A 12,396-nucleotide genomic window follows, 5' to 3' on the forward strand; every position below is an offset into this window, starting at 1 on the left:
GCAGGGGGAAAGACAGAATGGAAAGTTGGTTTAATGGGCATAGAGTTTCATTTGGGATGATGGAAAAGCTCTGGAAAAGGATAGTGATGGTGGTCATATATCATGAATATACTTAATGTCACGGAACCGTATATTTAAAAATGGCTAAAATGGTCAGTTTTATGTTACATATATTTTACTACAGATAAAAAGTAGTAGGGAAAGTGGAAAACAAAAAGAAACCATTGATTGGTATACGAGTAGATACGCTCACAGGCAGCAGGTGCTACTTCTTCCTTCCTTCCTGTACCCACCCATCCCACAGTGCTCTTGCCCTCTGCCCACACCTCAGCTCATCAGAGCTCACCCCCACCGTATGTCTTGAACTAATGAGCCTTTGTTCCTGAAAGGGCTGACTTCTTAGCAGTCCTGTCTTTATTAGGTTGGCCTGGGTTTTCCCTCAATTTCACTATGGACACGGAAACACGAAGATGGGTCCCAGGGAATCTGACGTCGGCCTGCCTGCCATTGCAGTGCAGAAGCTACACACTTCCCCACTGGCGTCACAGTAAGCTCCCTCTGCTGTTGGTTCAGTGGTGAGAGCCCAGAAGACGGTCTCTGCTACCAGTTTTAACGCAGTCGTGGTTCTGTCTTCTGGAAAACAGTCCTTCCTGAATACCTGAAAACCCACCTACCCCAAAATTGGGGGAGAGAGCAAGAGGAGAACCTCGGTGTTTCTTTTTCTTTTCTTTTCTTTTCTTTTCTTTTCTTTTCTTTTCTTTTCTTTTCTTTTCTTTTCTTTTCTTTTCTTTTCTTTCTTTTCTTTTTTCCTCTTCTCTTCTCTTCTCTTCTCTTCTCTTCTCTTTTCTTTTCTTTTCTTTTTTCTTTTCTTTTTTAAAGATTTTATTTATTCATGAGAGACCCAGAGAGAGATGCAGAGACCTAGGCAGAGGGAGAAGAAGGCTCCCTGCAGGGACCCTGATATAGGACTCAATCTCAGAATCCCAGGGTCATGCCCTGAGCCAAAGGTAGATGCTCAACCACTGAGCCACCCAGGCGTCCTTCCATAAGTGTTTCTAATCACGAGAGGAGGGACCTTTCCTGCTTTTGTTCCTTTTGACCCCTAGCTGAATCCTGCCCTTTGACCTCTGTCAGGCCAGCTCCTTGGGGAGGGGGGGGGGGTATGCAACAAGAAGGAAATTCCAGGAACATCAGCCCTGCCTTATACTTCTTTTGCAGTAAAATAAGTTTCTTGACCAAAAACATTGTGGAGTAGGATATCATGAGCATGAGTAAGACCTTGAGGATGTCTAACAGTGGGGCTAGTAGGCATGTTTCAGGCAGGGAAAGCAGTTCCATCCTTCAAGTGGCTGCTACAGCCTGGATAAGATGTCTGAGTCTGTTTGGCTCTGTGAGCCAGTTCTTGCTCTTCTTCCTTGCTTGACCTGGATCAGAGACGAAAGAGAGTGGAGAGGCTCTGCCCCCAGGGCTGGTAGGCAATTCTCACATAGCAGGGATCAGCAGTAGGAAGCCACGATGGAAGACTGGGCGTTGTGGGGGAATTGGCAGGGAGAGCAAGCAGTGAGTCTGAGTGTCCGTGTCACGTGACCAAATAAGGCCCAGATCTGCAGATCAATCATTTTGAAGCTATTTGTGATGTTTCTTTCATCAGTGCATTCAGTCTGCTGAAAATGCAGAATTCTTTTTGGGGGGTGGAGGGGCCTTTCTAAAATTTCAGCCACTAACAGGACTATTTAAAGACCAAATGGAGACAATTTTCAGCATCTTTGGTAAAATTCTCTTAAATGAATTCTTGTCAGATAGACCTACTTAAAGATTATAATTGTGGGGTAAAATTAAATTAAACAGGTTTTACACTCTTGACAAAAATCTCTTAAATGAATTCCTGTCAGATCAAGCTCTTTAAAGATTATAATTGTGTGCTAAAATGAAGCTTCACAGGTTTGACACTACTGTAGCTTCATAGGCACCTACGTGAGTATGTCGGCCTACTGCTGATGAGCCTGGCTCCTCACAGGGGCTCCGTCCCCAGAATGCACAAGCTCTGAGCTCTGATTCCTGTTCCCTGTGGGCCATGAACGAGTGCCTGTTACTTCTGAATTTCTGTTACTCCACCTTCTCAAGACAGTGATTGTTCTGCTGCCTGTTTCCCTCAAACACATGTCACGTCTTCCTTCATTAGTGGGCTCAGCCAAAGATGAAGAGTTCGTAAAAGTTGAGATCTATAAAGAGGAAACAGTATTGGTCCAGAAGCTGGGTAGCAGTCGTCCTGGCAACAGGACCCTCCATAGTGGACCCTCAGACGCCTCTTGAGGAAGCCTGCATCCTCTGTCCAAACCAGCTCTCAGGCCAGCCAGCCACTCTCTGCCTCCCAGTTTGGCTAAGTCACCATAATATCCACGTCCTCTAATTTTCCCTGCTAAAATTCTTTTGTTTTTTTAAAGATTTTATTTATTTAAAATGAGACACACAGAGAGAGAGAGAGAGAGGCAGAGACACAGGCAGAGGGAGAAGCAGGCTCCATGCAGGGAACCTGATGCAAGACTCGATCCCGGGACCTCAGGATCACTCCCTGGGCCAGAGGTTCAACCACTGAGCCACCCAGGTGCCTCTCCCTGCTAAAATTCTTGATTGTGTCCCTCCAAAAGTTCCCTCATTTGTGGTAGGGTTTCCAAGTTTTGTTTTTAGTTATAGGGTCCACATGCTATTTAGAGAAAATATGCAGAACACAGGGAAGCACAAAGTATGACCCAACTACACAGTTAACATTTTGGTACGTAGCTCTCCAGTCTTTTTTAGTTCATACAGACATATAATCATTTAATTTTTTTAATATCCACAGTATGTACAGCTTGAGAACAGCTTATTTTACTCAGCAGGGGATCGTGGCTACCAATAAGCCATTTAGCAAACATTTTTCTACGATATCCAGTGTTTTTACTCTATAATTTCTAATGACTGCATAGTTTTCCATAGTATGGATATACCATAATTTATTTAAGGAATTAAAGGGTTTAGAAAAAGATCTCTAGTTGAGCAGCAAAAGCCATCCCCTTAAGGTTACTGTACCACATAAAAACCATCCACCACACTCTTTGACACACACAAATCCTCGAAGGAATGATTTTGTGTGTGAAATGGTTATAGCTGTCAATCATCGATTCCCCGCGTCATGGTTTCTGTGCGTCGTTAGGCGGTGATTATGGATTCCTGTCAAATGAGATGTCTGCTATGTATTCAACATGAGGTGGTTTGTATTTTTCTCAGTCTGTTGCTCTCCCGTCGGAGGAGGTTAAGCGAATGTGAGTGAGCCAAAGGGAAATGGTATAGGCATCCAGTGCTGGAAGCGCGCGGCAGACATGCCCAAGGTCCAAAGATCCCCACACGAACAGATTAGACTCCTACATAAATACATTTGTCTTGATTGTCACATCCCACCCAGGGTTACACCTACATGCATAAAAATGCCTCCGAGCTTGTTTTTCAAAGCCGTTAGCCTCCCCTGTTGCTTTTTAACCACCCAGCTCAGAAGCATTTTTTGTGTTATATCTATCAAAGATGATTAAGGGGCTGGGAGAGTTGATAGATAAGGACAGATTAAGAAAACTAAATATTTACAACTTGCCTGAGTGACAGCCACAGAGGAGACACTCTGTCTGCTGGGCTCAGATCAGGGAGGAGGACGCATTGTTTGTGTTTCCCAGTAACTTGATTTTTAGGGATGTCTGAATGCAGAGAAAGTTTCTGAGGGTGACATCATTTATGCTAATTAGATAATCGTGTCAGTTAGGAATTGCATTTAGGGGCTGGGAACAGTGAAACAAATAGAGTTTCATCATCCCTCCTGTAACACAAAGCCCAGAAGTGCACTGTCTGGGGCTGCACTGCAGCTCCATGGTGGCCTAATGCACCCATGTCCTCCTCTCTTTGGCTCCATTATTCTCAGCATTATTTTCATGCTCAAGGTCACTTGATGTTTGGAAAGCACTACTGCAGCTTCTGTGACTGCATTCCAGAAAGGGAGAGGGCAAGAGAGGCCCCTGCCAGCTAAGACTGCTTAAAGGAGCTTTCTTGGAAGCCCATTAACTGGGGCGCCTGGGTGGCTCAGTCTGTGAAGCGTTGGCCTTCCACTCAGGTCACGATCCCAGGGTCCTGGGATGGGCTCCCTTCCTCCCTCTGCCCCTCCCTCCCCCTCATGCTCATGCTCTTGAGTGAGCGCACACTCTCCCTCTCTCCTCTTCCCTTCCTCTCCCTCCTGTCTGTGAAATTAAATAAAAATCTTAAAAAAAAAAAAAAGCCGCTGATTTCAGTTTATGTCTCATTGACCACCACATTTGCAAAAAGGGCTATGAAACTGAGTGGGGTTTTTTTGTTTGCTTTTGTTTTGAGGTTGAACACAGGACTGATGACCCCCATAATCCCAGCATCCTCTAAGAAGGCAATGGGGTAATGGATACTGGCCAGGTGACTAGTGGTTTGTATCAGTGATTGACCTCTTGAAGATTCTGGGAAGAGTGGAGTCAGACACAGTGACATTTACTGTGATGTTACAAGGTTCCATTTGTAAAACTAGCCCTAATTTACTTACTTCTGATGACTCATCTATTTCAATTCATTCATCATAGCATTACCCTGGGTCGACATCAAATAAACCAGCCATCTCAACAGACCGTAGAACAGTAATAGCTACAGCCTGTTAGCTTTCACCAAGTTCCATGCACTGGGTCATGCACTTCACATCACCAGAATGATTGTTTCAAAATCCTCCAAGGGGGTTGGGAAGTGGATCAGGATAGATGAAAGAAGACTCCCCCGCGGGGGATCGTTGTAGCCTTCTCTCTACTTTTGGAATTACTGAAATTTTCCCAGTAAAGGTCTATAAAGTCCCCCTCCTATTTCTGCATGACTTCATCTGAGGTCAGCACCATCACCCCTAGCTAACGATGCTCAGAGAAGTGAACCCAACATCACAACAGTAGACGGCAGAGTCGGGATTTGGTGCCAGGTTTGTGTGACTTTGAAGCCTGTGCTCTAACTCTTAGGACTCAAAGAAAGCATGCTTCCCAGACAATAGCCTGAAACTAGTTAGAGATGCAGACCACGTGGGTCCCACCCCAAGACCTTTTACAAGTCCCCTAAGTAAAGTGGGTACACACTTCTGGTTCCCGTCCTGGATTTCCATTGCCTCCGTGACCTCAGCTTATCCAACTCAGTCAATCAATTACGACTTTTACTTTAAAAAACATATATATAACCCTCTGTTGATGTAAGAAGCCTAATGGTGAGTCACTACTGGTAGCATAAACATTCTTTAACCAGCTTTTAATTCACAGCAGTTGTTTCTCTGAACGTGGAGCGTCTGCTACAGCGCCGGGCACTACCTGCCGATGCGTCAATTAAGCATCGTTCTGGCTCCATGTCAGCTGTTTCTCATCCTGGCTGGCTTGAAACTTAATTTGGTTTCTTCTACTTAAATAAAGCCTTTGCTTCGGCTTGCTTAAGGTGTTGGAGGTTTTAGAAAGCCTTGGGACTGACAGAAAACTCTCTAGGTGCCTGTTGCAACCTTCACCAGCGGCGGCTCTGCTTCCCCACCTACGTGGAACTTTCCATAAAAGACAGGATTTCTCTCCCTAGCATCCTCCGTCATCTGTCATTTCAGCCCTCTGTCTTCATGAAAGAACGGGTGCTGGGGAAATTAGAGCCCCGGCTCTGCCACTTGTATGTCACGTGGACACAGTGAATTCCCATCCGAGCCTCCACTCCTGCATCCGGGCGGTGGCAGCAGCACCGGATTGTCTCCAAGGGCCCTTCTGACTCCCTCCTTCTGTGACCTCACAGGACTCAACTTTTCAGTCTCCCCCTCCCAGAAACATTATGAACATGCTGGGCTTTGTGTGAAGGCCACCTGACTGTATTTTTCTAGTCAGTAAAAGGATCCAGCACTGATTTTTAATTGGTCTCTCTTTTCGAATAGTACATACCTTGGTGCCCTGGAGTTTATTTGCTTTGGGTCCCTTTTACAACCAGTAAATAGTGAGCGAATGAGGCCTGTCATCCATCTCAACTCTAATCTCTCTTAAAGAGTCTGGACCTTCTTTGCTTTTGAACATTTTAAAACATTTTCTAGCTGATTAACCTGGTAGTTTTATTATAATAACCTTCAAATCATGTATGTTTTTAATGCCCTATGCTGTATTGGTCAACGTCCATAGCAGAAGAGGCAAGAAAAAGCCCACAGGAGAGCAAGCACCAAAGCCATCCCCAGGGACCATCACTGTCTAGGTGAGGCCTGTGCTGGTTCCTATTGAAGGTATGAGCATCAGGGCAACCCCATTCTTCTAAGAACGATCTTTTTCTGGGACACCTGGGTGGCTCAGCAATTGAGCGCCTGCCTCTGGCCCAGGGCATGATCCTGGAGTCCCAGGATTGAGTCCGACATCGGGCTCCCTACAGGGAGCCTGCTTCTGTCTCTGCCTCTCTCTCTCTCTCTCTCTCATGAATAAATAAAATCTTAAAAAAAAAAAAGATCAATCTTTCTCCTACTGAAGTGATTTTAAGCAAGTAAATGATAGCTTTCTCACAACATTAAACCTAGGAAAGATGGCATGCTATGAAACACTGACAAATAACAACCACTGTGCTAGACGTGCCTAAAAAAGTTTTGCCCACCCCTCTCTTTTCCATGCTGAATGTGAAATATGTTTCTGATTTGTTTCTCAGGGCAGCCTTCGGCAAGGAGTCAGAAGTTCTTATCGGGAACCTGGGTGACAAATTAATCCCTCCACAAGACATCCTCCGTGATGTCAGTGACCTCAAAGCATTGGCCAACATGCACGAAAGCCTGGAGTGGCTAGCAGGTCGGACAAAGTCAGCCTTCTCCAATCTTTCTACATCTCAGAGTAAGTATCTGTTACGGCGGCGGTTGTGGGGACAGCAGAGGAATTAGACTGAGTAGTCACATTTGAAAGGCGGGCGCATATACCTGTCCCATATGAGGAAACATCCAGGTTGTCAGAAGATCCTGTGCTAGATCTGTGCAAGAATTCTGCTTGGGAAGCACCTCTCATATTTTGTGATTCTGCTATAAGAAGTAATCTCAGCTTCCCTGTGTAGGGTGTGGAAGGCCAAAGAAGGTTCACGTTCACACAGCTTCATGTTAAACCTTCAAAACAGTAAATCATGTGAGAACACACCACTGTGTCTCAAGAACAGAGAGCGTTACCTTTGTCCTCCTTACAACTTCTCAAGGGTATAAACTGAGTCTCAGAGCTGAGTACGCAGCTGATGTTTACATTTTAACCACTATAAAGCTAATGAAAAGTGTCTAACAAGAGAATGATAGAAGTAACGAAGGATCCAGGAAATAGAGACCATGAGAAAAACAGTGATTCCCAAAAAGGGATGGCTGAAGATGACTTACAGAATTCAAGGCAAGAAAGAGCTAGGATATGAATTAAAACCAGGGAACTTTTTTCCAATTGAGGACCAATGACTCTGAGAAAAATAATTTGCAAACTTAGGGCATGGCCACTTTATGCACTAGCTATAAGATAAATACTTTAGGGCACATTTCAAAGCATTGGTTCAGAAGTATGTGTTAGGTCATTAAAATAGAAGCAAAGATAAAAAAAAAGAAGCAAAGAAAAAAACAATAGGAAGAAGGAATAAAGGTGCTGACAGATTCAAATGCATAAATAAACAACAAGAAAAAGTAAAATAATAGCAGTAACATGAAAGAATCAAAATCAGCTTTAAACTTAATATTAGAGTTAACTGTTAGGCCGTAATTAGAAGGAAAAGGCCAGCATTGTTTGGATCGCGAACCTCAGAGTAAGTTATTTATTGTCATTGTCTTCTGAAAAGTCGTGATATGGTTAAGCAGGGTTTCCAGCCTCAAGGTGGAAGAGGTGTGGATGAAGCTCACGGGGGTAAATTGTCCCCTGAACAATAGTCCGTTTACCAGTGATGTCTGGAAGAGGCCCTCTTGTTTGGTGGGCCAGCAGTGTTAATAAGCAATCCTTATTTCCAGTGGCTCAGCATTCTAGATTTCTACTCTGTCCATCTTAAAAGGGTTTTTGCAAGGCAAAATAGTCCATAACCTCACAGCAAGCCCCTGAGTGATTCACACAGCTAGCCTGGCATTGGCTGTTTTCAAAAGGAGAAGGATGTTCTCTAAGTTATGCTCCACTTTGTAATTGCACGATTTACCTGTTGTGTTCATGTCACTGAGAGTTACCAGTTCACGTGATGTCTAATTCTTGTCTTTAATCATCTGTTATTCTGACAAAGACCTCGTCTACCACACCCATTAATACTTTGTCGCCTGTGTTCACTTCCATTTTATAATACAAGCTGTACTCTCTCAGTTCCTTTCAGGGTGATTATTCCACCCAGTGAGTGATTTAAGTGACTGTCAGCATTTTGATGATCATTATAAAACCCAAGTGAGCTGTAATCACTACTTATGTTGTCTTTGCTAAAACAAAGCATTTAGCGAACCTGGTTTATTCTGCTAACAACAAGCCTGGCTCACCCACACTCGTCTGTTCTTTGAATTCCCAGGAGAGATGCCCATTGATGTTTATGATTTGAGCAAAGCAGGGAATTCTCTGATAATGGGTTACTTTGATTGCTCCATGTTCAGTGTGACTCTAGAAAGGGAAGAAGGGATAGGTCTTTATTATTCTTTATGAAAAGTGAACCAAATGATTGCCTCAACAAAAGTGTTTCCAAATCTAGAAGCTAGATAACGTGAAGAAAATGCCAGCCTTTTATCTAGCAGTCGTGGGTACTCAGCCCGATGGGAAGAAATCCAGAAAAGAAGATTTCAGGTTGGTTTCTGGCTCCATATTCTGTTAACTATTTGGTGAACACCAGGCTTTGGTATAATGAAGAAGCTATTGATGTTGATGGAGTGGAAGAATTTTTCAGAAAATTATTTTCATAGTAGAGTATCTCTCCAGATACTACAGCAGGACTGTTGTCCACCCGAAACATCTCACATCATACAGAAGAGAGTACTGCATTTTAGTGCCAGGACGTGGTTGTCCATTTGTCCAAGAGGTGAAAGCTGACATTTCTTCAAAGATAATTTTTCTGTCTCTTTTAGTGTTTGCTTAAATGTCACTCTGTCTCTTCACACTTGAAAGGGTCTCCTCACCTCAGATAGGTTCTGACTACATCAAAGGCACCGCTCTAACTTTTGTCCTAGAACATTCCTTGGTTCCTTCTCCTGGTATCCCCCACCACTCTTATCTTCCTCATACTTACTTCTTAGGATTCTTTCCATTGAAAGAAACAGACTAATTGAAGGAAAAATAATGCATTGACTCATAAAACTAGTAAATCAAAGACTTCAGGTGTGGCCGGATCCAGGTTGACAAGATAGCCTCATGTCACAGACATGCTCACACACCTGTGCATGCTCTCCTGCACGCTCTCATTCTCTTTCTCTCTGCCCCCCACCCCACCCTTCTTTCTCCTTTCCTCTGTCTCTTGGTAGTTTCTCTTTGTTGCTTTCCATCTCAGGCAAGCACTTTCTTTTTTTCTTTTTTTTTTTTAATTTTTTATTTATTTATGATAGTCACACAGAATGAGAAAGAGAGGCAGAGACACAGGCAGAGGGAGAAGCAGGCTCCATGCACTGGGAGCGCGACGCGGGATTCGATCTCAGGTCTCCAGGATCGCGCCCTGGGCCAAAGGCAGGCGCCAAACCGCTGCGCCACCCAGGGATCCCAGGCAAGCACTTTCTATATGGCAACATCGTTGACCACCAGCAACCCCAGGATTATTTGATCCCAGACAAAAAGAGCATTTTTGCCAAGAGCTCCAGAAACAGTTCCAGAAAAGTCATGGATTGACCCAGCTCAACAGTCTCTCATGGGTTTCTCTGATTCTCTTTGTATAAGCCTTGTTTTCTGACTCTGCTTTTCTCCCCACCTGCAACTCTGTCTCCTGCTCTCTCTTCTAGAATCCCTTGAGGTTCAGGACATGTTTTCAGCACAGAGAAGTCGAACAGGATCATGTTTCGCATTGGGCATTCAGGGTCTAGGTTTATACACAGTTTTCCCCCATTGATCACAGTTTCAGCCTTGTAGTACAGACTCCAGATAACATCTGTCCTTTGTACTCTCTGCTGTGTGTAAGGATCCTAAACAAAGACTCTGAGATTAACTGTTATGGTTAAGAAAATTCTCAGCAAGTGTGACCTACATAAAAATCGTTGGAGTGTATTCAATTTGAACATTAATGATTTTCCTTTATATTGTATTCTTTTGTTTTAGAGATGTGTGGCTTTTAAAAATAGACTCCAGAGAACCTGAGGGGCTCAAGGGCTTATTTTGTCTACATTGCTTCCTCAGGGGGCCTCCTCTCTGTCTTGGTTTCTGTAAAAAAACAAACAAACAAACAACAACAAAAAACCACTCCAGGATTAGAGATTCTAAAACTTCCTTAATTACATATTCTGCTCTTTAAGTAACCTAACTATCTGGGAGGTCATTTTTTCTTTCTTTTTTTTTTCCCCCCTAAAATGCCTTCCTTCAGTCTACCCCCCTTTCTTCTGTCCTGTTCTTCAGAAATTAACTGTTGAATATTTTCTCCATAAAATACTAGATGTATCTGAAAATACTTCCACAACCCCTACCTGCCCATCTCTAGATAGTAAAGACTTCTGGCCTGACAGTCTCAGTCTCTGAATTAAGGGCAACCAAATGTGGCAGAATTTGGAGCCCAGAGCAGGTCCACGCACACTCTCTTGGATGGTGAGCTTGGCTGTTTGTGAAAGTGGGGCACTTCTATAGGTTCCTTTGACCCAGGCTATCCGCCTCTGCTTGTGGTTCCCGTGACTGAAGTTCTTGCTGAGCCCATGTGCACAGATGATAAGCAATAAAACATCATACCCTAGTCTTTTCCAGTCTGAGAAACCAGAGGGTTAAAATAGCCCTTTAACCTCCAGGGTGAGTAGATGTCATAATTTTGGTTCCTAGAATTGGTTTGGGAATCACAGTGTTAGTTTTACAATTTTTTATCCACTTTTTTTATTGTAAAAAAAAACCACGTAATATTAAATATGCCATTGTAACCATTTTTAAGTATGTATGTATGTATGTATGTATTTGAAAGAGAGAGAGTGAGAGAGAGAGAGAAAGAGAGGTCGTGACTTGAGCCAAAACCGAGAGTCGTACGCTTAACCAACTGAGCCACCCAGGTGCCCCCTTCTTAACCATTTTTAAGTATACAGTGCAGCAGTATTGAATATATTATTGTGCAGATCTCTAGAACTTTTTCATCTTGCACAGTGGAACTCTAGACCCATTGAACCATTCTCCATTTCCCCCTCCTTCCCAGTTCTGGGTAACCACATTCTACTTCCTGTTTCTATCAGTTTAGCCTTAGATACCCCCTTATATATGTGGAATCATACAGTATTTATCTACTAGTGACTTGCTTATTTCACTTAGTGTAATGTCTTCAAGATTCATCCATGTTGTAGTGTGGCCCATGTGACAGAATTTCCTGCTTTTTTTATGGCTGAATAATATTGCATTGTATGTATATACCACCTTTTTTTTTTAATCCATTCATCTATCAGTGGATATTTGGGTGGCTTCCACCTCTTGGCTATTATGAATAATGCTGTGATGAATATCCATGCACAAATTATACTTCTTTCTTAAAGTGGGATTAGTGCTAGGGATCTTAGAAATCGTTTGGTCCAACTCATTTATTTTGCACATGAGGAAATTAAAGCTTCATAATGGTCATTCTGTATGTCGATGCCTGAACTGGAATGGAAGCAAGCCTTCAAATTCCCAGTTTAATTTTTTCTCCACTACATCACTTTCTTGCCCAGGACCAAGATTAAGTACTGACAGTGCTAGTAGGGCCATTCATGCCATATTGCTATTAAGCCACCCAGGAGGGGTCATCATATTTTTTTGGTGCGAGGACTTTAATGCCAACATTTAACCTGTGATTGTTTCTGATCATCATTGCTAGTGTAAAACCAGAATTTCTATTCCTTAAATTTACAGAATTATTGCACATGTCCCTTTTGAATTTCATCATAGTTGTAATAGAACATTTCTCAAATTTATCACTATTTTTGTTCTACAAGTATTTGCAAACTCAGAAACTGTGCCTGCAGTACCCATGTTATGTAATATATTCTAGATACTGCACTGTCCTATACAGTAGCCACTACCCCTGTGTGGCTATTTAAATTTAAACTAAATTAGACTAAAAATTCAGCTCTACAGTCACACTAGCCACATTAACAGCAATGCAGTGTTTCCCAAACTTAGCAGTGAATTCTCTCTCCATAGAGCATCTTACAGGACTTTGCTTCCATTGGACTACTTCTGGGAAACACTGTCCTATGCTATATTTATGTAA

General features: G+C 43.0%; 1 protein-coding gene across 3 annotated transcripts in view; it reads left to right on the plus strand.

Annotated features, from left to right (window-relative positions):
* Window positions 1-12,396, plus strand: part of EXOC4 (exocyst complex component 4) — a 747,424-nt gene that overhangs the window by 627,830 nt on the left and 107,198 nt on the right. For all 3 annotated transcript variants that reach the window (XM_077857384.1, XM_077857385.1, XM_077857386.1), the window contains exon 14: window positions 6,721-6,899. In XM_077857384.1, coding sequence (XP_077713510.1) covers window positions 6,721-6,899 — 179 coding nt within the window. The remainder of the gene's footprint in view (window positions 1-6,720; window positions 6,900-12,396) is intronic.

The sequence above is a fragment of the Canis aureus genome, chromosome 18 (assembly GCF_053574225.1).
Source record: "Canis aureus isolate CA01 chromosome 18, VMU_Caureus_v.1.0, whole genome shotgun sequence".
In the NCBI taxonomy this organism is placed as follows: Eukaryota; Metazoa; Chordata; class Mammalia; order Carnivora; family Canidae; genus Canis; species Canis aureus.